This window comes from Microtus pennsylvanicus, chromosome 6 (genome assembly GCF_037038515.1).
Source record: "Microtus pennsylvanicus isolate mMicPen1 chromosome 6, mMicPen1.hap1, whole genome shotgun sequence".
Lineage (NCBI taxonomy): Eukaryota > Metazoa > Chordata > Mammalia > Rodentia > Cricetidae > Microtus > Microtus pennsylvanicus.
Genome location: NC_134584.1, coordinates 109089593 through 109113617, shown reverse-complemented (window position 1 = coordinate 109113617; position 24025 = coordinate 109089593). Strand labels below are relative to the sequence as shown.

At 45.0% G+C, this 24025-nt stretch overlaps 1 protein-coding gene across 1 annotated transcript in view; it reads left to right on the top strand.

Annotated features, from left to right (window-relative positions):
• The first annotated feature begins 4092 nt into the window (after window positions 1–4092).
• Hydin (HYDIN axonemal central pair apparatus protein) overlaps window positions 4093–24025 on the top strand; it is a 294282-nt gene continuing 274349 nt past the window's right edge. The window contains exons 1-4 of the mRNA XM_075977335.1: window positions 4093–4242; window positions 6096–6221; window positions 14567–14686; window positions 16381–16515. Of these exons, the coding sequence (XP_075833450.1) occupies window positions 4108–4242; window positions 6096–6221; window positions 14567–14686; window positions 16381–16515 (516 nt within the window). The 5' untranslated portion in view covers window positions 4093–4107. The remainder of the gene's footprint in view (window positions 4243–6095; window positions 6222–14566; window positions 14687–16380; window positions 16516–24025) is intronic.

The window sequence follows — 24025 nt, the reverse complement described above, 5'->3', positions numbered from 1 at the left end:
CTCTGCTACGCTTTCCCCACGTCTTGAATTTGGCCTAGCCATGTTCTTATAGGAGGTTCTTGTTCATCCATTCCCCCTCTCTCCAACTGCCTGGCGGGAGGTCTAGAAGCTTAGCTAGAACTAGGTCTGGTCTTTTGTTTATGGGCTCTCAGGGGTGTTTTGGGGTGCATCAAGTGAGATCTGTAATCCCTGCTTCATATAAGCAGTGAGTATGTACAGTGTTAGGTTTCACCATGGTATCCTTGTTTTTTTATTGCTTCTTGTAATGTTACCTCTCAAAGACAGAATTCCCCTCACTGAATAAAATTTGAAAATGCCCAGGCTGGTGAAAGACACTCATGGACCAATAATAGAAAATATGAAATGTTTATTACCTTCATGAAGGAGCTTCCCGAGAGAGCTCAGCAGACCTCAAGCCTTTATACACCAGTAGTTTCTTCTATATTAGCTCTTTTATAAGTCTCCATTATTTAGCTAATACTGCTCAACAAGTAGTGGTTTAAAACAGTGGGTATTTATTTTCCTCACTGTTCCTGTCTTAAGAATTTGGATGGGACACACCTGAATGCCTCCTATCTGGGCCCCTCTCGTGCCACTCCAGGCACGCCATTGCCTGGACTCAACTCTGTCTAGACGCTACCAACAGCTCATTTAACGGCTGCCAGCGGGCCCCAGAAGACCCATTTTTAAGCACATCCACACCATTGCTGCAGGCCTAGTTCACAGTTCACAGTACGGTTCTCTATGTAGGTTTCTGGACTACCCGACGATATGGCAGACCTGTAGAATAGGACCCCACCACTCAGACTGTACTGTGTTCTCATAAGGGCCTAAGCATAGTGTGTATTCAAAGGGAGAGATGATTCAAGTATACAAATGTCAGGGAACAGATAGTACAGACTTATGTCTTATAGGCTTTCTGTAATAATCTGCTTTATCTTCCTTTATCCTGACTGGTCAGTTTGATGCCTGCCTATGATGTGTACCTACTCGCTCTTATTCTGCTCCTTGCTTTCTCTTTTCCCCTTCCAGCCTTACATTCCATTCTTTTCACTGTCTCAGCAAACGTTTGCATACTTCGCCTTGTGTCCCCAACTTCATTTCAGTTTTAGCTGAACAGCCAAACACAAAAAATATCCATTGTCGGTCTTTTGGCTGAAATTCTTCAGTTCCTTGACTGGATGAAGCTTGTTTTCTAGTAGATTCCTCAGGAAGGGGTGATGGCTAATCTCAGTCATCAACCCGCACTCTGCTGTGCATACCTGTCAGGGATTTTCCCCACCAGATTATCTGAAGCAGGAAGACCCACCCTACGCCTAGGTCACACCTTCCGGTGGCTGTCCTCATCAAAGGACATGGAAGAATGAAGCTTTGCCTTTTGATTGCTTGCCCTCACTCTCATTGGCAAGTCCGTCTGTACCATTGTGGCATTGCTTCTTGCATATTAGGATCTAATCTACTTTTAACATAGGCTGAAGATAGCAGCTTTCTAGGACCCCAGCACCTAGTCAAGACTGCTGAGACATCCAGCCTTGTGAACTGAACAGCTATCGGATTCTTGGCCTTCCTGTTGTGAGAGCCATTGCTGGTTTACCCAGACTACATCCTGTAAGCCAGCCTAATCAATCTCCTTCGTGTGTGTGTGTGTGTGTGTGTGTGTGTGTGTGTGTGTGTGTGTGGTGGGGTGTTCATTCTATTTGGTTCTGTTTTTTTAGAGAACCCTGATTAATGCAGAAAAGATCTTGCCTGCTGTCTTCCCTAGGTTTTTCCATGATCAAATGTATTTCTGTAATCTCAATAACTTAAGAGCTTAACTTAATCTCTGGCTTGCTTCTTAAAATCCACGAGAGGCTTCCGTGGTTGCTGAGTTGTACAGCGCTTGCTCTGAGCTCTGGGCTCCCAAGCAGCCATCTGCGTCCACCTGCCATACTGATGTTCTAGCAGGACCTCACCTGCCCTGAAGAGCAGCTCTCTGACATTTACAAGGTCCAGGAGACTTCTGGCTGAGTGCGCCTAGAGATAGAGATATTTGGGGGACAGAAGGAAGCATAGTAGAAAGGCTTCCACCAAAGGCCCGAGCCCGGTCGTACCAAAAGCACAGAACTGGGTCATGTTTGTTGATATTGTCACAACCCGTCCCTTAACAGAAACCAATGCCATGGAAGAAATATATAATGATTGCATGACATCACTCAAAGACAAACTTCAAGGACAGAGACCAGAAAGAAGTAAAGCCCTTTTGACAGGGGCTGCAGAATTTCAATAACTGTCAGTTTTTTATTGGTGAAAATATGAACCCAGACAGCAGAGCTGCAGTCCTGGACTGCTATGAGAATGCTTGACCCCATCTGTGATTTCCTCTGAGAGGGGCTGAGAGCGGGAAAGATGCTAACGAGTTGACCAATTACCTTGCATCTATCACCTGTCATCATAAACGGCTGCTGCCTGTCAGCCCCACACTGCCAGGGCGTAAGACAAATGTGACTGATGTCATTTCGGGCTCTTTATATATTTTTACTATGATTTGTTTAGAGCAGACCCATTGTGTTTACGGTTTGTTTCTAAAAGAGCATGACACGTAGGCGGTGTGGAAGTGTATTCAAACTAGGAAAAATTGGGGTGAAGTGATGTCACACTGTTGCCTAGTAAGTCAGTCTAAAATGTCTAGGGACTACTGGGTCTGCACAAGCTGGCTCCGGGAGAAAATGAGCCCCACCAGGTGGGTTCATCTGGACCCGAAGGAGCAGGTGAACTGCATCAAAGAACTGGGTGACCATAGAACCAACTTGCACAGGATGGGAGCCTCCAAATCTGGTGTGGCAGAGTATCACCTTGTGACATGGTGATCACAAGAGCTACGCTGACTATCTCAAAGCCATAAAGACACACAGGGAGACATCCTAGCTTGTAGATTTATGAGAAACTTATTTATGAGTATAAAATTTAAATGTTTTCCATAAAACATTTTTCTTTGTTTTCTCCCTCTTGTTTCCTGCTGCTTGTATTTTCTTTTCATTTTTTGTCTCTGCCCAGCTGTGAAGATGGGATGCCCCATGTTTAATCTGTTTGGAGGGTTGACTGTCATGAGGCAAATCTTTGGACTTAATGGATCAAGTAGTAGAGATAACAGGTCTTTAGTGAGCAGTGCCTATTCATTGTATTTGAAAGTCAAACATGGCAAACTGAGGGAATGGCTAGAGTGTTCGTGCATGTCTTCCCGTGCAGAAAAGCCTGCAGCTGGCCTAAAATGGATTCTTGACCTTGAGATAGGAATGCATCTAGTCACGTGGAATGCAACTCCTTCTTTAATGTGTTTTTGTTCCAAACATTTGATATGGCTTTGAAGATGATTTTCTTAGCCTTCCCATGTGTGAAAAAAAAAACTGTAAGAAATGTAGAACATGGAGCTAGAGAGATGACTCAGTGGGTAAGAGCACGGATTGCTCTTCTATCGAACTCGAGTTCAATTCCCAGTACCTACATGGTGGCTTATAACCATCTGTAACTCCAGTTCCAGGGGATTCAATGCCTTTTTTCTGGCCTCTGTGGATATCTGTATGTATATAGTACACAGATATACATCCAGGCCAAGCATCATACATGTAAATTGTATGACCTGTATTCAGGAAGTTGTTGTAAGAACTCCTTCAACCTTTAAGATACCACCCCATGTTAGATGTCGTTTGTAAGTGGAGACTGTGCGTGCATTTCCCAGCCTCCCAGACCCAAATAATCACACAGAAACTATATTAATTACAGCACTGTTTGGCCAATAGCTTAGACATATTCCTATCTAGCTCTTACATCTTAAATTAATCCATTTCTATGAATCTGGTATATCACCATGAGGCTGTGGCCTACTGGTAAGGTTTCCAGCGTCTTTCTCCTTCAGCAGCTACATAGCATTTCCTTGACTCTTTATCTCTGTTCAGATTTCCCACCTGGCTTTATTCTGCCCTGCCATAGGACAAAGCAGCTTCTTTATTAACCAATGGTAATAAAACACATTCATAGCATACAGAGGGGAATCCCACACCAGGAAGTAACTGATATCTACTGTATATCCACCTCTTCTTATCCTTAGGTGAACAAAGAAGATATCTGAAAATGACAAGTAAAAGTCTTGAGGAATCCATGGGGGCTGTGCAGAGGGGGCTGGCCAAAATGATCACAGGATTGCAGAGCAAAGTCTTGCCACCCATGAGCCCAAAGGTGGTCACAGAGGAAGAAGTGAACCGGATGGTAATGTATCACAGGATCTAAGTGTAAGACATAGAGGGCAGTATACTTGGGTCAATGCCGTTTTGTTCTTTCAGAATATCAGAGAATCGCTGATTAATATCATGCCAGCCACTAGAATGCTGGAGAGCATACATGCCTTCCAAAGCTGGAGGGCTTCTTAAATTGTATACATCCTTCAAGGTGCAGGGTTGGATTGGGTAATCAGTTGTACTAAGAATTTCTGTCTTAGTCCATTTTCTGTTCCTATAGCAGAATGTCAGAAACTGGACGACTTATAAAGAAAAGAAGTCCAGCTCTGGGTAGCTCTGTCCGGTCATGGCCCCGTGCTGCAAGCACCCATGTGTGGAGGGAAAGGAGCTGAATTCCCAGAGAACCATTAATTCCTTCTCTAGGACTCTGACACGTGACTGTGGGGGACACACCCAAATCATGGAACAATGTGAATAAGCTTAGCAAACTTTTCTGAATGGTGGGTAGGGCCACGTGAACTGCCACTCATATAGTTCAGTTGAGACAAATATCAGATTCTCACACAGCTCCGCCCAACAATCTGTTATCTGAGAACTGGCAAGAGTTGTTTTTATAATTTGCAGGGCACAGAACATTATAAAAATGGCTGATATCTGGGAAAATGGGCAGTTTTCTTTTCAAATAAAAATAGGTATATTTCTTATGAGTGAAAAAGTGATGTGCTAGGAACTGGATTATGAATCACAAGCTGTAGAAAACAGTAATAAAAAAGTGTGGTGCTGGCCATGATATTCCCTATGTTTTAAACCCAACCTCGAGTTACATTTTAATTAGAAAAATGAAGTCAGTCATTGCCTCTTGTGGTGGCTACTGGTCTTGTCTATACAAGGCTCTGGCTTTTTGTTGTTAAGATTTTGTTGTTTTAATTTAAACCACACTATTGCTGATACCTCTTAACACTCTGTTACACTGATCTGTGTTCCTGCCAAAAAGGACTTAAAACCAAGTTGAAAGCAATGTTAGAGACAAGTCTTCATTTAAATGGGCTCAGTTGCAGAGATAAGCATTTTTGAAGAGTTCTAGACCCTAACGTAAATCAGCTGAATTACATATTCCAAGCTCTTATAAACAGTCTTGGCATAGACTCTGCCAATGATCATGCCCCCCTTGCATGTAAAGTAGGCCTGGACCAATAAGAACTTTCCAGAACAGCTGTAAGTGCACCACAGTGACAGGTTTGGGCAGCTAATCCTCTGCTGGGCTAGTGTTATGTAAGTAACAAGTTACATGTATCTTCTCATAAAATTGGTAAGAACTGAAACACTTTGTGTTCTGATTTTTGAGTGTGAATCTGATCGGCTGCAAGATCCAGCTCTGACGCAAGCTTACAGCTCCGTGTGAATACGTCCTTCTTTCTAAGTGGCTGGACCACACCTCTAAGATCCTTTACAATTTACATATCCTTTTAGCACTGTGTATATGCTCTAGTTAAACACCCCAGCGCTCTGCTTACCTGATCTGTAGGTTCAGCTCTGATGTCTGGAAGTGGTTTTGTTGTGTGTGTGAGCACAGGTTCTCTGTTCTTTGGACAGATCCCTGTGCAGTCCCCTGGGCTTATTTTCTCTAGGGCTCCATTGTGTGCCTCCCTTGCAGCTGTAAGGGGGGCTAGTGCATGTCACTTTCAGTTGCTGCACGCAGACCTCAGAAGTGCATGGGATTTCTCTTCTCTTGTATAATTTAGTTATCCTCAATATTTTATAAGGGAACTTAGTGGCATTCCACAATTATACTGAAAGCTGCACATACAAATTATTCATTACCAGTGCTTAAGAGAACCCTTCCCCAGACTAACCATGCTGCAACTGGCTCTTGTTGAATTCTAGCTGACACCCTCAGAGTTCCTGAAGGAGATGTCCCTCACCACGGAGCAGAAATTGGCAAGCACACGAATTACATTTCGGCCACAGATCACCGAACTCTTAGACATGGGAGAAACAACACATCAAAAGGTACATCAAAACCTGGAGGGATGGCTCTGTGATTACAGAGGACCCAGGTTCGGGTCCCCCATCAGACAGTTCTCACTGCCTCTTACTGTCCGCTCCAGGAGATCTAATGCCCTCTTCTGACCTCTAAAGGCATTGCACCCACGTGTATAACACCACAACACGTAATTAAAAATCAAAACACAATCTTTTAAAAAGCACATCAAGGTGAGCATAGGCCACATAAATGCTCACAGTAATAGATGCTAAACAGAAAGCAGTGTTTCTAGGCTAGCCAATCCCCTAGGGGGCGGCTTTGCTACTCCTTTCATACGTGTTGATCTCTGTGACCTGGTGACGTCACTACAGTTAATACGGGCAAACCTCACTTAAAGTCACTTTTGACTCATTCTCCTCCCTATTTAGTTACTTCTGACCAGTATTTGATACAACTGTTTACAGGGTGAGAGGAATTCTAAGAATTATATCAGCCAAGCCCAATTAAGCTCTCTCCTTGGTGTCCCACGCTGTCCTTCCTTCCTGAACTGCCCACGAGTGAAGAGGGAGAAGGGGAATGCAGGCATTTGCTAGCTGGCTTTGGCCCATTTCCAAGAAACTTTTAGCCTTAAAATAGCAATGGTTCACATTGCTGTATTCTAGTGTCAACTACATGTTCTTGGCTTTAGGAGCGAATACTTTTTTTTAAATTTACTTATTTATTAAAGATTTCTGTCTCTTCCCCGCCACTGCCTCCCATTTCCCTCCCCCTCCCCCAATCAAGTCCCCCTCTCTCATCAGCCCAAAGTGCAGTCAGGGTTCTCTGCCCTGTGGGGAGTCCAAGGACCTCCCACCTCCATCCAGGTCTAGTAAGGTGAGCATCCAAACTGCCTAGGCTCCCACAAAGCCAGTACGGGCAGTAGGATCAAAAACCCATTGCCATTGTTCTTGAGTTCTCAGTAGTCCTCATTGTCCGCTATGTTCCGAGAGTCCGGTTTTATCCCAGGCTTTTTCAGACCCAGGCCAGCTGGCCTTGGTGAGTTCCCGATAGAACATCCCCAATGTCTCAGTCTGTGGGTGCACCCCTCGCGGTCCTGAGTTCCTTGCTTGTGCTCTCTCTCCTTCTGCTCCTGATTTGGATCTTGAGATTTCAGTCCGGTGCTCCAATGTGGGTCTCTGTCTCTCTCCTTTCATCACCTGATGAAGGTTAATATTCAGGAGGATGCCTATATGTTTTTCTTTGGGTTCTCCTTATTTAGCTTCTCTAGGATCACTAATTATAGGCTCAATGTCCTTTGTTTATGGCTAGAAACCAAATATGAGTGAGAACATCCCATGTTCCTCTTTTTGGGTCTGGCTTACCTCACTCAGGATAGTGTTTTCTATTTCCATCCATTTGCATGCAAAATTCAAGAAGTCCTTGTTTTTTACTGCTGAGTAGTACTCTAATATGTATATATTTCATACTTCCTTCATCCATTCTTCCATTGAAGGGCATCTAGGTTGTTTCCAGGTTCTGGCTATTACAAACAATGCTGCTATGAACATAGTTGAGCATATACTTTTGTTGTATGATAAGGCCTCTCTTGGGTATATTCCCAAGAGTGGTATTGCTGGGTCCAGGGGTAAGTTGATCCCGAATTTCCTGAGAAACCACCACACTGCTTTCCAAAGTGGTTGCACAAGTTTGCATTCCCCCCAGCAATGGATGAGTGTACCCCTTTCTCCACAACCTCTCCAGCAAAGACTATCATTGGTGTTTTTGATTTTAGCCATTCTGACAGGTGTAAGATGGTATCTTAAAGTTGTCTTGATTTGCATTTCCCTGATCGCTAAGGAAGTTGAACATGACCTTAAGTGTCTTTTGGCCATTTGAAGTTCTTCTGTTGAGAATTCTCTGTTCAGCTCAGTGCCCCATTTTATAATTGGGTTGATTAGCCTTTTACGGTCTAGTTTCTTGAGTTCTTTATATATTTTGGAGATCAGACCTTTGTCAGTTGCAGGGTTGGTGAAGATCTTCTCCCAGTCAGTGGGTTGCCTTTGTGTCTTAGCAACAGTGTCCTTTGCTTTACAGAAACTTCTCAGTCTCAGGAGGTCCCATTTATTCAATGAGGCCCTTAATGTCTGTGCTCCTGGGGTTATACGTAGGAAGTGGTCTCCTGTGCCCATGTGTTGTAGAGTACTTCCCACTTTCTCTTCTATCAGGTTCAGTGTGTTCGGACTGATATTGAGGTCTTTAATCCATTTGGACTTGAGTTTTGTGGAGCAAATACTTTTAACCCCACAGATATTTTCCTTCATGATCGTCTGGCATTAAATGATGCTCACAGAAGTTGGAGCGTTGGCTCAACCCCCCCCCCCCCCCGCAGACATGCTAACAATCCGGTCTGCACGCTCAGACTATGAACTCTTCATTCATGTTCAGTGTTTTCTTAGACATGGCTGAGTTTTTCCTATGTAACTGTGTTCTTGTTTTATCTGCAGGAGGTTTATTTCTTAAAATCTGAACGGTTTTTCATGTTCTTCTGAGTTCCGTCCCTTTAGGAACATCAATTATGGATGTATTGGGCCTTCCTTGTCTGCCCTGCTGCTCTGACATCTCCGCTCTAACCCACTTTTAACTTTGTGTTCATCTGTTTTATTGACATGACACTGAGCAGGCTGTCCTCTGTGTCCCTTCCTTTGCCTTATGTGTCTGTCTCTCTTAAGTGCAGCCAAGCAGATTCTGGTCATCTCTAATCAACCGAAGCCTTGTCTTTTCTGAATCTTGTAATCCATTAGGGTCCGAGTGATCCTACTGATTTGTGGAATCTTTCTTCTTTCCTTGAAACTCTGCTTTCTCTCCTAAATTCAGTCCTAGATCAGGGCCTCCTAAACATTGTTTGTTGACATATGACCCCTTTTTGTCTGAGAAGATATTAAGTGACAATGGTTATATAGGCACAGAAGATAGGTGTGTAAGACAGGCCTGGGAAAATGGCTCAGTGGTAGCATGCTGGCTGAGCAAGCGTGAGGACCTCAGTTCTAATCACCAGAACCCATGTACAGACAGACATGGTAGCATATGTCAGTATCCCCAGTGCTTTTACTACGAGATAGGAGGAAAGATGGGAAGATCCCAGGAGCTTGGGGCCAGCCAGCCTGGTGTAAGCGGCAGCAAACATGAGACCCTGTCTGTCTGGAACAAGGTGGGAGACAAGAACTGACACCCCAGAATTTCTTCAGACTTCTCCACATGTGCCATGCGTAGCGAATATGCACTGAACACACACACACCCACCCTTTATACATATAAAATAATTAAAAATAAACTTTCAGAAAAGATAGGTATACAAAACAAACATCTGATAATAAATTATAAGGAATGGATTTTGAAAAAGTTCTTTGCCATTTTATCATTTACTTTGATTCTTATTGCATGTTGTTTACTTACTGTGTGTACACATATGCATGCTAATACTATGGCATGTGTGCGGAGGTCAGAGGACACCTGGTGGGAGTCACGAATCACACTCAGGTCCTCAGCCTTGGCTGCACGTGCCTTTACCCACTAAGCCATCTTGCTGGCCCCCAGTTTTAATTATTTATTAAATATAAAAGCAAATTTGCATACTAATGGGATGGGTGTGCTTGTTTATTTTTTCACTAAGAACTAATCTTGTTTAAATAGCACCACAGGATGGAGAGGAATGCCAGCATTTTCCAGAGCTGGTTGATCTTTTGGTGTCTTCCTCCTCAGTGCTGAGACCACTGCCCTTCACAACTAGGAAGCCCAAGATGGCGGACGCCTGTTCAAGGCCATTCAGGAACAGTTAGAAACTCTATCTGAACTCCAACCAAAATTCGGTTAACTATTTTTTAAAACTGAAACTCATCAGAAATGGAAGCAAGGGGTTTTAGAACCATGCAGTCCAGTCCAGATGTGTACTGATTTGACATTTCCCGGCTAAGGGGTGACTGCAGGAAAATATGGAAGGTCTTTCTGTTCTGTAAGCAACCATCTCTACAGCAACAGAAAGCGCTGTAGATCCAGTAAAGGCACTGCAGTTCCTAACACGGAACAGTCTTGACTGTGAGCTGCAGTGTTTCAAGCAGCCCTCGCTGATGTGCGAGGTGCAACAGCAGCCACCGTGTGACGCATGCGCAGCAGCCACAGTGTGACGCATGCGCATCCATCTCATCGGTATGCATGCTGTTTAGTGCTGAGACTGCAGTAAAGTCCTGAGGTGCAGCACAGGCCGTGGCTGCCAGAGACACCTAAGGTTCACTATGCCCTTGACTTCGAACTAATTTGGGGTCATGCATTCAGAAACTTCTCGCTGTTCACAAGGTTTTCATGACCCTTTATGTCCAGTTATGTGACCCCATATGATAGCATGGCCCACAGATGAAGAAGCTGTGCCTTAGGTGACCTTTTCAAGGAGAATGACGTCTTGGATCCTCTAATCTCTTCTGTAATTTATGTAGTTAATATTAGTGGTGCCAGGGAGGTGCATGGGATGCCTCCTGTCTGCTAGGCAACTGTCTCTAATGAACTACATCCTCAGCCCACGTTTGTTGCAGACCTTCATGGTTATATCTCATGCTACATGTCGGTCTCCGGACTCAATCATATATTCAGCTCCGTATACAAGTTGACAGCTCAAACTTGATATGTTGGAGATCAAAATGCAGGTTTGAGTTCTGTCTCTCAACGCTTCTGTTTCTTTTGCCTCTTGTCTCCTGCAGATAGTAATCCCATTTATCTTGTTTTCCAGGATGCACTCCACAGTTATCTCTTCTATCTCTTCTCTCTCTCTCTCTCTCTCTCTCTCTCTCTCTCTCTCTCTCTCTCTCTCTCTCTCCCCTCTCTCCCTCTCTCAAAATCAAGCAGAAAGTGCTTTAAACTCCTTGATTTTCACAAATATATTTTCAGTCAAACCATTTTCATCATCTCCTCGACCATCAGTCCAGTCACAGCATGTAGACTGTCCAAATAGCTGTCATGGAAACAGCTCCTCCCTCCCTTCCTCCCTCCCTCCCTTCCTCCCTCCCTCCCTCCCTCCCTCCCTCCCTCCCTCCCTCCCTCCCTTTGTTTGTGTATGGGTGGTGTGTATGTGCATGTCTGTGCTTGCATGTGTGTGTGTTGGGGAGTATGCACGCATGTGTGTGTGCACATGTGTGTGTGTGTGCATGTAGAGACTGACAAGGGGTTCTGCACTATCCACCTTATTTATTAAGGCAAAGTTTCTCACCCAAAGTTTACAGATTTAGTCTAGATAGCCAGCCTGCTTCTGGGATCACTCATCTCTGCCTTCTGAGTGCTGGGGTTAGAGGTGGCTACCATGTCTGACTGGTGTGTAACAAGTGCTCAAGCCACTGAGCCATACCCCAGCCCTCTAATCTCTGATTCTGTCTCACCTCTCCATTCCCAGTAATCCACAGTACAACATGAATGAAGTTTTAGACTGTAAATGAGGTCTTGGCGAGTGGGTAAAAAGCTTACTGTCAAGCTTGATGACCTGGGTTCAATTCTCAGGTACTGCCTGGAAGAGAGAGAACCAACTCCCACAAATTGTCCTCTGGTCTCCAGGTACACATCACAGTAAGCATATTTTGCAGGTATGTGTGTATGCACACATGCACATGCACACTAAATATACACGTAATTAAAATGTAAATGGGATCATGTTACTCCCACATTTAAATCTACTTGCGACTCTCATACGATCTAAACTTGACCCCTGGATCCTAAGACTGGACATCATCCTCCCTTCTTTCTTCATGGCCTTATTGACCCCCCAACTGTCCTTCCTCCTTACCCCTCTTTACATGCAGAAGCATTCTCGTGAGAGAAAGGGGAGATTGGTTGCCCTGCTAAAGAGGAAGCTGTGGGAAATCCTCTCTGAGCTAGACAGATGTCTGAAGCAAGTCATACAAAGGTTTAGAAATGGCGTTCCAATAGGAAGGAAGAGAAAATATAAAGCGTGGGAAGGGATTCCATCACGGACAGGTCTGTTGGTGGCTCAGTTCACTACTGTTATGAAGGGTGTGTAAGCTTGTGCATAAGTTTTGGAAGGAGAATAGCCTTCTTCTTTAAAATAAAAACTTGTGTGTCGCATCTGTGTATTTATGTATGTATCATGAGTTAAGCATGTTCATATAAGCACTGGCTCCCTGAAAGGTTACTTATGTCAATTTTCTGACCCTTACCTCTTCCTTCAAAAGATTCCTCACTTACTCCCCACATCGTAGGTTAAATTTTCCTCTGTGTGAGGGAAACGTGACAGATGCACTCTTTCATTTCTGACTGGTTCCTCTCATATCATGATGTTGCTCATTGCTCTGATAAAAAGCAAGTACCCAGTGAAACTCACAGCAGTAGCAGAAGCCATAGGGATGTGCCCATCCCAGGCCTGATGTGAGTGTCCAGCTAGGGCACACATGTCATGGATAAGCAAGTTCTCACTGATGTTGTCTGTATGGCCCAGTCATTTAGATAGACTGGACAGTTACGCCTTTATCATCCATTTCTCCTTCCCCTATATCTGAAGATCCAAGACAAATATCTCCCTCTATGAGAATACCTTCAGTGGTTTCCTTTGGACATTGTTATAAATTATAATTTTTATCTTCCCAAAAATGTTTCTGTTTGAGCTTCTTTGTTGAAAGGAGTTTTTGTTTGTTTGTTTTTTTTTTTTTTTGGATAGAGAATATTATTTCTGCAGGTTCTCTTTGTTTGTATGGTCGGTTGGTTGGTTGGCTGGTTTGGACTTGTTTCCCCAAGGTTTAAATGACATTATTTTCACACTTTTTACCCTTGTTAATTATGTTGAACAGCCAACACTTTTTTGTTTCTTGGATAAAAAAAATACTCCCTTTTTCCTGTTAGCATCTCTTGCACATTGTTGCCTCTGTTTTCAGTGGTTTTATAATTACTACCTAGGTGTGGATGTCTTTTTAACCCTACTGGAGCTCATGAGGCCTCCTGCATGTTTGCATTGGTGTCAGCATCAGCTCTAAAAACCTCTCTGCCATTGTTGTAGCAATAACGCCTCTTCCCCACTTGGGCATTCCCAGCCTCCAAATGCTGCACACATTCTAGGCCTTTTCATATATCCCCTCCCATATCAGTTCTGAATTTTCTCTCATCTCAGTCTGCCTTCTTCTGATTGCTCTTCTAAACCTTCCTCCATACCAGCACCACTTCAGCTGTGGCTAACCTGCTGTTAAACACATACACACACCCTGACTCCCTGCTTCCCATAACCGTGTGTAGTACAGACCCTGCATTTACTTTCTTACTATTTCTATCTCTGCTAAATTCTGAGCCTTGTGTTTCAGAGAGTGGGTCACACTGCTGTTTTCTGCCACCTCTTGTTTGTGCTGGCTTTTTGTGCTGACATACTGTTTTCTCATATTTATGGCTGGTTTATATAATTACAATCTGCAGGTTTTTGCATCTTAAAGAGCATTCTTGGTTATGAGCTATAAAATTTCACAATTGGAAGATTGCATAAATTATCCAAATCCTGTGGTGACTCACTCTTCCTTCCGAGGAGACATGGTCGCTGGTGCCAGACCTCCCTGAGCACTGGTACTGAAGGACTTAGGGACACTAGTTCATCCTTATTCCTCCCTGAGCCCCGGCACTGAAGGACTTAGGGACCCTAGTTCATCCTTGTTCTGTGGCGCATCTAGCTACAGATCAGCGAGAGTAAAGTCCGTCAGAGTCCTACCCTTCCTAGACAAGCTTTGGAAGACTAGTCTCCATCTCTCTAGCCTTGCTGCAGGATCAGGAGGTCATGCACATATCTCAGCCCCTTAGTCTAATGCATGGGGGCTGACGTAACCCAACTGTCTTTATCCCCTGTGCTCTCTATGGCCATCCATCCTCTTTCTCCTGGAGCTCAGCCAGCAATTGTTAGCCATGTGGCAAGCACACTGCTGATAGAACTCTTGGGTTATTCTCACAGGCTAGCTGGGTCAGCATCCACCTTATTTTCTGAGGCTCTCTTATCGAGATGTGGAACTGAGTAGGCTATGCTGGATGACCAGTGTGCCCCAGAGATCCACCTGCCTTTGCCCCACAGTCTTGGGATTACAGGCATGCACTACCATGCCTGACTTCTTATGTGGGTTCTGGAGACCAGAACTCATATTCCATGCTGGAAGCTCTATACTTTACTGAGCCAGCTCCCAAATTTTCTGTCTTCTTCCATAGCGAAGTTAATGAAAACAATCTCACTCATTTTAATTATTTTTATGGTAGTTTCCCCTTTTGAATGACGCCCCCCATGTTCTTTATTTTAAATAATTAGATCTTTGCATTACTTCCCCCAGTCATCTTGACCATTGTTCACAGTACAAGTAATTTTCTCTTTCAATTGCAGTATTCTGGAGTCGACTTGGACCAGGCCCTATTTCAGCCCTTTCCGTCAGAAATCGTATTCCAGAACTATTCTCCCTGTGAAGTCTATGAGGTTCCATTGGTTTTAAGAAACAACGACAAAGTGAGTATGTTCGCTGGCATAGGCAAACTCTATAACTTGTGGTTTTCTTCCCTTTTGTGGTCTTTTCCGTTATATGACACAGTCTTGAGACTTCGTCTGCAGAAGACTTGTCTCGACGTCCATGCTCCTTTATAATTAAATGGAGGGCTTCTTCTCTAGCCTTGTGTCTTTTCTTCTTTAGAGATAAAACTAGGGTTTGTTTCAAAGAAAAGAATTCAATGCCGGAGGATTTCCTTGACACCTGACAGTAATGGAAGGGGGATTATGGGAAAGCTTTAAGTACAGTTAAGTGCAAAAATGAACAGATGGTGTGCGAAGGGGGGACACCTCAGCAATACTAAACTCCAAGGGAAAGACAATAGGAGTTCAGGAAAAGAGGTGAGCTACAAGAAAAATGAGAAACTGAGTCCGTGCAGGAGCCCAAAGCAAGTGGGAGGACATGGAGGTGTGTTCACCCAGCATCTCACTAAAGGGCTCAGTGATGTCTTTCAGAGATCAATAGGGTGATTAGTGCCAGCAAAGCCAGATGCTGAAGACAACGGTAGGTTTAGAGTTTGGCTTTGTTTGTTTGTTTCTGGCTGCACGGCTGTTAGTGAGAGAAGCTCACAGCGGAAGCTAAGGGTAAGCAGAGCCATGAGAGAGAACGGAAGGTGCTGAGGGTCGTGTCCCTGGGCCTCAAGAAGAGCCACATTCTGTCGACACAGGGCTGCCAACAGGTTCATTTTCTCAGGTAGAATTCTCTTCTCCCCTCTTACAACTGTTTTATACTTGTTATGTATTATTAGGCTAGTAAGGATGGAGTGGGCCTAGTCTCTAGTCCCTTGTAATTCCTTCCAACACTAAACAAGAAGCGACTATCAGTAGGTCTATATGAGGAAGTTGGGGTAAGGGGAATATATAAATTTCATCTTCCAAATGGCACAGTTTTTGTGGATAACCCAACACCTCTTGGGTGAGATTCAGCCAAAGCATTGGCCCCACGGGAAGTCCTCAAGCAGGTGACTTTCTCCAGGCTCGGCAGGTATGTTCTCACATGTCTTACACCAGGCTGTGTGCTGAGAGGCAGATATAAGCTCTCTTCTCTTCCTGACATACAAGTGCCCATGGAGACCAGAGGTGTCGGATGCCCCTGAATCTGGAGTTACAGCCAATTATGAAGCACTCAACACGGGAGCTGGTGTCTGAGCCTGTACTCTTGAGCACTGAACCATCATCTCCCTGGTCACTGTGATGCTCTGGTGAACACAAATGTTGCTCTTTTCCTGTCTAAAATGTGCTCCCCCAACCCCACACATCTGTCTGTATGCATGCCTGTCTGTCTGTCTCTGTGTATATGTCTTTCTGTCTGTTTCTGTGTCTGTGTCTGTCTCTCTCTCTCTCTCTCTCTCTCTCTCTCTCTCTCTCTCTCTCTCTCTCTCTCTCTCTTCCCTGACTCTCCCCAGGGTCTCACTGTATAGACCAGGCCACTTTTGAGCATCTGCTGATGCTGATGTTGGTACCTCCTCCTGAGTGTGTGCTTAAAGTCTTGAAGACTGACTGTCAGAGCCCTTAGGATAAAGGTAGACGCCACCATTTCCCTTTTCAGCTGAAGCCATTGAAACCCTGGTGAAGGCCACACATAGCAAGGAGTGGCCGGAAGCCTTACTGTGCCTTCCTCTTGTGCCTGGTGTGACCATCATGTGTCTTCCCTGCAGATCCCAAGGATGGTAAAAATTGTTGAAGAAAGCTCACCTTACTTTAAAGTCATCAGCCCCAAAGACATCGGTCACAAGGTGGCCCCGGGAGTGCCGTCTATATTCCGAATCCTCTTCACGCCAGAGGAGAACAAGGTAATGACAACACTGGCCAAAAAAAAAAAAAAAAAGAGTATGTATCTCAAGCACTTCGTAGTTCAACTCACAGGACTGCCTGGTGTTCACGGTAGTGTTGGTGGTATTAGGAGTGGGCTGTGGTGGTGGTGGTGGTAAGGGTCACATTTATTTGGTGGGTCTTGATATTTTGGTAGTAGAACTGGTGATGGTATTTTGTTGTTGATGGTAGTTGTATTAGTCTGGGGTTTTGTCAGTGGTTTTATTATTGTTATGGATACCTGAGGGTAGGCGTGTGAAGAAGGGATTTATCTACCTCCCCCGTCTTAGAGGCTGACCCTGCCAACAGCTCTAACTGCAGCAAGCCCACCCACTACCTTAGCTGAGTCACCTCATGAGGGATAGCATCCTCTGCAAAGGGGATAACATGGAGTTAAAGGAAACTAGAACTTGCAGAAGCACTGAGCTCACCACCAGTCTCCACCTCTTAAAGGGATACCACCTCCCAACACCATCATGCTGAAGACCAACCCCCTGCCGCCCCTGAACCCCAGGACAAGCTGTGTGCAAACATAGCATCAGAGCTTGTGTTGGCGGTGCTCTGGAGATTGTCGCTTTTAGATTTGGTGGTGGTGAGGGGAGAAGGGGAGATAGCAGAAGGAGGGTTGCCATGCTACTAGCAATGAGCAAAGAGTTGCTGGGTGACGAGGGTGCCCATGAGCCCTAAGTCATTGGTCTATGAAGAAGCCTGGCACTGCTGGACACTCCCTGCTAGCCTGGATCCAGCAGGTTTATACTGTGTGCAGAGAGCCACCAATAAAGAGAAGGTCCTGCCTGGATGCAGTGAGCTGAGAGAAAGGATAGACAGTGGGTTTATCGGACAGGACACTAGTAGGTTGTGTGTCCTCCCTCCCAGGATCCTAACATAACTTGGGAAAGAGACCTGAATTCAAATATTGATCGCAGTCAACCTCAATTTGAGCAAAAATATAGTCAGGGCTCCAGGCTGAGATGGAATTTCCTGATCCCCACTGTCTACTAGATAACTGGTTCTCCATAAAGGGCTGACTTCCCATAAAATCTCCCTCATCCACAGCCAGAAAGAAACAGCTAACAGCAAAGCCCTGCCTGGTCAGCTGAACCCTGTCTGCACACAAATAGCCAAAAGCTAAGGCCCTTTCCCCTCAGCACCACCCCCAGGCTTTCCTAGATCATGGGAACCCCAGCTCTTCCTTGGAGGGAAGGAGCTAGGACACAGCAGGAGTCGCAGGCACAATTGCTGGTTAGGTTTTCTCCTTCTTGAGCCCACCTGGATACTCAGGAGATGGCAGAAGGGATCTCACCACAGTGTGAAGGAACTAGAACGGAAAATAATAGTTAAATGGGTAGAAACAAAAGGCTCCGTTGTTAGCATAGGTGTGGGAGATGATTTCCCAATGCACCACCCCTTCTGAGGCGCCACTAGCAGTGGACAGTTGCTGGGAGAGGAACAATCATTCTTTGCTGAGGATGTGGCCACTGATGAGGTCCCCATGCTCCAGAGGCTGTCCCCATGCCTGTGCACCTATGGGCAGCATCGACTGAACTTAAATGAGTTATCCTATATATGAAGTTGGGAGGGAGCATATTGAAAGAGACTTGGATGGGTATATATGATAATATTTCATTCTATATAAGTATGAAATTCTCAAAACCAGAGCCCTCGGATAAAGAGGTGGGCTATGGTTAATGTTAACAGTGGGAATGCTTATCTGTATGGCGCCATTATAGTGGAAATCAGTAGATGAGCCAGACAAGATAGCTCTGAGCCACTTCTCTGCCACTAAGACTCACCACCTGCTGTTAATGTCATCACCAGGTCTCACTGCTAATGTGGCTGCCACTACTTTCCTGAAGGGCAGCAAGGCAGTCTCCTGTGACTCTTTCCTGCCTCGTCACTGGTCATACTGTTTGTTTCTTGGGTGGTGTTTGTGGAGTTTCTGTCCTGTTTGGTGACCGCTGACAGAAGGGAGGAGAGAAATCTGTATGTGAGGCTTTTTGCTATCGATTGTCGAGCCAATCCCTGGTGGCCTAGGTGCCCAATCCTAACCATGCAGAAGGATGAGGCAGACAGTTCTCAAGATCAAGGCCTTCTTGGGTGATAGAATGAGTTCAAGGCCAGCCTGGGTAACTTCCTGGGACTCCATTTCTTGATTAAAAAGAGAAGAAGAAGGCCTGAGGATACAGGTCAGTGATGAAGGACTCACCCAGCAAGCATGAGGCCCTGTAGGTGATATTCTGGTTTCCAGGGCTCCTCTTACAGCTGCCAGAAGTATCCAGCATTCAGTGTCCCACTCCTCACTGTTGGGAAGCCGACAGGGCCTGTGCATAGGATGACCAGCTAAACTCAGGCAGGCTGTCTTTCGTGCTGTTGCAGAAGGCAGCAGAGGAGAAACGAAGCCAGATATGGCTTAGGAAACAGTCATTTCACTGAGTGTCCCTGTTTCTTCCGTTGGCTGAATTGATAGTCAAAGAGTTCAGCACCACACAGTTTGCCTCTGTGTCCCCTGCTGACCCTTCCCTCGCCATTCTCATTCACGCTCCTCACATCTGGGGGGGAGTGAGATATGTAAATTAGACTTTAATAAGCTCTATTTAAGATTAAATTAAGACACATTTAATAAGCTCAGTTGGATTGTCAGCACCCGCGTATATCAGCACATTGAAGATGATAAGCCATTTGCATTCTCGCCCGCCATCTTTCGATTGGCTTCCTGGGCATGGTGGTTGCCAAGAATGCCAACTGCCCAGATAACAGGTGCAGTCGATTCACTTTGGCTTTCCCTGTCTCCTCCCACACAGACTTAAAAAAAAAACACTGTCTGTGTTATTAGTCTACTAATGCCATTGTATGTAGCATGCACCATGGAAGCATAATAGTGTTTTAGTCAAATAGCACCAGGGAATTCTGGAGCCTGTCATTTATTTTCTTTACCTCTTAAATTATGTTTATTATTAAATTGAGCTGGGAAAATATTAAGCTCTGGTTAGGAGGCAGCACAGAATACTGACTCAGGCTCGAGAAAGCATGTTTGTATAGTGCTGCAGGGTGAGAATGTAGCAGTATTCGGAGGAGGGAATGCAGGATGGAGCTTTAAGAATCATGTTTAGATGAGATCAGAATGAAGGCACCTCATTTATGGTTAAATCTAGGTGATGAGTGTAGAGGCGTTTGTTACACTATTCTGTTTTCTCAGCGGATGTTTTTAGGGGAAATGGTCAATTAGCTGTCAAAAATGGCTTTCCTATAAAATTTAATACATGTCTCAAGAAGGACAAAACATTAGCATATTTTATGTGCCCTAGATATATAATAGTCATAAATTCTATTGCCAGAACTTTGAATTAAAGTGTAGATACCAGAACATCTTTTAGGGTGGATATGAGATGGGATCCCGAGGCACCTAGACGAGCCTTGAACTCACTGTTCAGCCGAGAATCCCTTCGAACTACTGACTTCCCTGCCTCTGCCAGTTCAGTGCTGGAATTATAGGCAGCAGGCATGTTCTCCTAATCGGTAATTTCCATCGTTAGGAATTTTATTTTCTTTCTGTCTAGATTCAGCTCTCCCTAGTTCTGTCTAGGCCCGTCCTGTAATCCCACAGCCCAGCATAGTGCTCGACACATTGGAATAGAACATTGACATGTGATTGTAAGCTGGTCTATTGTAAGTGTGTCTGTTCAAGAAAGAGGAAAATCCAGAGATTTGGGGCGGGACTGGGGTGACAGAAGGGTTGCTATCTGATATGTAGGAGAGAGAGGCTGATCCTAGGAACAGGGTGAAGGCAGAGAGTGTGTGGATGTGGAAGCAAGCGCAGGTGACTGGCAGGGTTAAGGGCACTAGATCATGCTTCTTTGCACTTAAGGGAAATCACTTGTCCTTGTGGGTGATATTATTCACGTGAATTCTAAAAGTAAATTCACATTATCTATTTAAACAACCAGTAATTAAAATAAATTCATAAATCCTGGCTCTCTTTCCATACCCAAGGTCAGAACTGGTTCTCTTAACAGATGGGATATAGCTACCCCCATGACGCTAAGATCTTAGCTCAACGACAGGAGGTGCTACCAGTGGCACAGGCCAAACCCAGGATATCTGGTCAATCCCTTTTGAAACTCTCTAGGATTTCCAAAAGAATTCTAGTTTCCAGTTTGGAAACTCCAAATTCTAGCTCTAAGGAATTCCTTCTGAGGGTGAATCTAGATTGAGAAGCTACTATCTAGCAAATGCTTGTCACTGGTTAAGGATTTGGAAGGTTATCCAGACAACAAGGGGACTTCACTAACTCCTGGCCACATTGGTTTTCACTCTGTTGCCATTTCTCCCAACACAGAAGGCAGAAAGGGGAGGTAAGGCTTTAGCCTCTTTGACCTTGACCTTAACATCCAGTCATTTGTTGGAGTAGAAGGCACCATTTCCCTCTGCTGAGTCTCCAGAGATATCTATGCCCGTTTGCTTTCTATCAAGGAACTAATGTAAAAACCAAGATTCAATTCTTTTTACTCCCAGACAATCAATTCTTCTCTGCTAGTGTTTTCTGCTGGTTTTCAGGTTTGAAGAGGGAGGTCAGAAAGAAGGCTGTCTGGAGAGCACTGTTACTGGGATAGCCCTTCAGTGGGGTGATTCACGGCAGAGTCTCATGGTAGAAGGGAGAGAGCGTGGAACAAATACCCTGCCTTTGAATGGTGACCTGATGGCTCTGCATCACAGGAAGGAATTCCATCAGCTGGAGCAATAGCTTAGGCTCCTGAGTCATCATATCTGAGTTCATCCCAAACCAATAAAGCAGTATCTACTGGCGTGTTACATAATCTGCGATAGATATTGTATTATATTATGTTATATTATATTCCTAACCTTGGAGATTGGAGTGTGCTTTAAAGGCACTGTTTTAAATTGTCTTCATGTTCTTTTCTGGGTGTGGAAATCAGTTAAGAGAAAAAAATTGTGCCTCAGTGTCTAACTTTCACTTGGGAATTTGAGAAGACTCCAAACTGTCCTTGGTACCATGTCAGTCAGCCTCCTCAGCATCTCTAGCTGCCTTAAACCCCTTACACATCAAGACATAAGACACATCGAGAACTAAAATAAAACACCCCAGGCTTGCCTCTGAGCCTGGCTCTGCAGCAGCCCCTCAATGCCTTAATTAATCCTCTTCCAACTGCTTTCCAGTTTATGGCTCCCAACAAAAACTTTGCTGGCTCGTTTGAGCACCTAAAGAAAAATGAAAGCAATGCTTACCTCTTTAAGATGCCGCTGTCATCTGACTAAACAGTTGTGTGATTGAGTTTTATGGGGCTTCCTAAGACCAGATATTTCACTATAATTTGTACTTCCTTATGTCCGGATGTCATCATTCCCAAGCTTGGCATTGCCATCTGAAAAGCAAAATCAATTGTGAGGCGAAGAGCCCAACAAATTAACTTTAATACATTTTGAGAGTACTGTTCATTAATTTTTATTGCATACACCTACCTGAAGACTTTATGTTCATGGTCCCCCTTGCCAGGAACACTCTGTTCCCTGGATCTCTCCTGGTTAGTTTCTTTTGTAGTCCAGATCTCCATCAAAGGTCACGTCCACCAGGAGGCTTGCTTGGTTCTTTAAGACTAACGAGTCCCGTGCCACACAGCGTTTGTCTTAGTTACTTTTCTATCACGATAAAATACCACGAAAGGCACTTACAGAATGAAGGTTTATTTGGGATTATTGGTCCAGAGGGATGAGAGCCCATCACGACCACTATCAGGGAGCCATGGCAGCTGACGAGCCTGGCCCCTGGGTAGAAAGCTGAGAGCTCTCATCTTAGATGGCAAACACGGTGCAGAGGAAGCAAACTAAGAACAGGGGGAGGCTGCGACATCTCAAAGCCCACCCTCAGTGACGCACTTCCTCCAGGAAAGCCACACCATCTAAGCATCTCTGATAACACGGCCAACTTTGGGACCAAGTGCCCATGTGCCTGAGACTGTGGGAGACATTTTTCATTCAGACTGCAGCTCTTGATGATGCTCCATTTTCTCAAAGCCCTCACTGTGCCCTGACTTAACTCCTCCTCATCCTGGTGTCATTTTCAACGGGTGCCCTTATGATTACCTCAACAACACAAGGAAGCACATGCAGACCATTCGCCGAATGGCTTTCACCCAGCACCGTATTTAACATGTGCAATTAATGGTGACAAACCACACTGATTGAGAACTTCCTCCTTGGCAGACATTTGGCGAAGCGAGCACATTAGCTCACGGTTCAGATCAGTATCATCACTTGCCCGGGACTACAGTGGTGACCTCCTAGCTGGCCTGTCTTTCTCTACTGAAGTCCACTTACAGTCCACTGCCCGTGTGGTTACCAATGCTTTTCCTAAGCTATAAATTGGGCTGTGTGGAGGATCAGCTGTCCACACTATTAATGCTTCCTGCCATCCTCAGGTCCTGTCACTGGCTTAAGAGATGCTCTGTGACCTCCCTGCCCGCCCCTGCCTCTCCTGGGTCTCTACCCCTCCTGCCATGTTTTCCTTTGGCCACAAGCTCTGAGTCATACTTCCCCAGAGAGTCATCCAGCTATATAGCTTCAGTCCCCACTCTGGCCACTCTGACTAGCACGCCTCCTCTTTGTAGAGGTCCTTCCTGGCCCCTCCCCAGTATTCTGTCCTTTGATCACTTTATTTATTTACTTATTTTCCATTCACTACTATCCAGTGTTGTATTACTGATTTCTCTTAATTCAGCAAACGTTCATCAAATGTTTGATAAGCCTGAACTGTGATGTAGTGTGGGGTGCCTAGAAGTCAGTGGCATGGAAGGGCTCAGCTCAGATGGAGCAGACAATGAGTTCTCTGTGAGAGAGTGGACAGAAGCACCGAAGTAGCCAGAGGACAGCGAGGTGTGAATGGAGCAAACACTGAGTGTGAAGGCTCGGAGTGGGCCTGGGAGATGGTAGCTGCGTGGAAGAGCGAGCAGGACAGGAGGAGATATGGCTGGGGAGAAGATGGAGGCCTCGCTGTGGAGTCCTCAACCAGTGTGACTTTGACCAGAGGCGCAGCCTGAGCTCACTTCAACCTTAACTGATGGAAATGGACTTTGAATGAGGAGGGTCTCAATAGCCCAGGAGAAACTGCCATGCTAGGATCAGGGTGGCAGGAAGTAGCTGCACTCAGGATATCTCTTGAATGTAGGTAGGCTCTCAAGAGCACCAAGGAAATAAAGCGGTGGGGGGGGGGGTGGATCTAGAATTGTTAGTCTGTTCAAGGTCACTCAAATGACGGGGACATCTGCAGCAAACCTGAGAGGATGTCTTAGAACTGGGTTGGGGTGTACTGATCAGGAGCTGGACCTCAGCTGGCTTTGTGGGGTCTTCGTGGGGACTAAGAAAAAGTCCGCAGCCTGGGCTAATTCAGTCAGGTCCAAGAAGAGTGGCTTGGGTGTCAACTCCTGCTCTCAACTCTCACCCCTGCCCATTGGCAGGGGATTTTATGTGGTGTTGTAT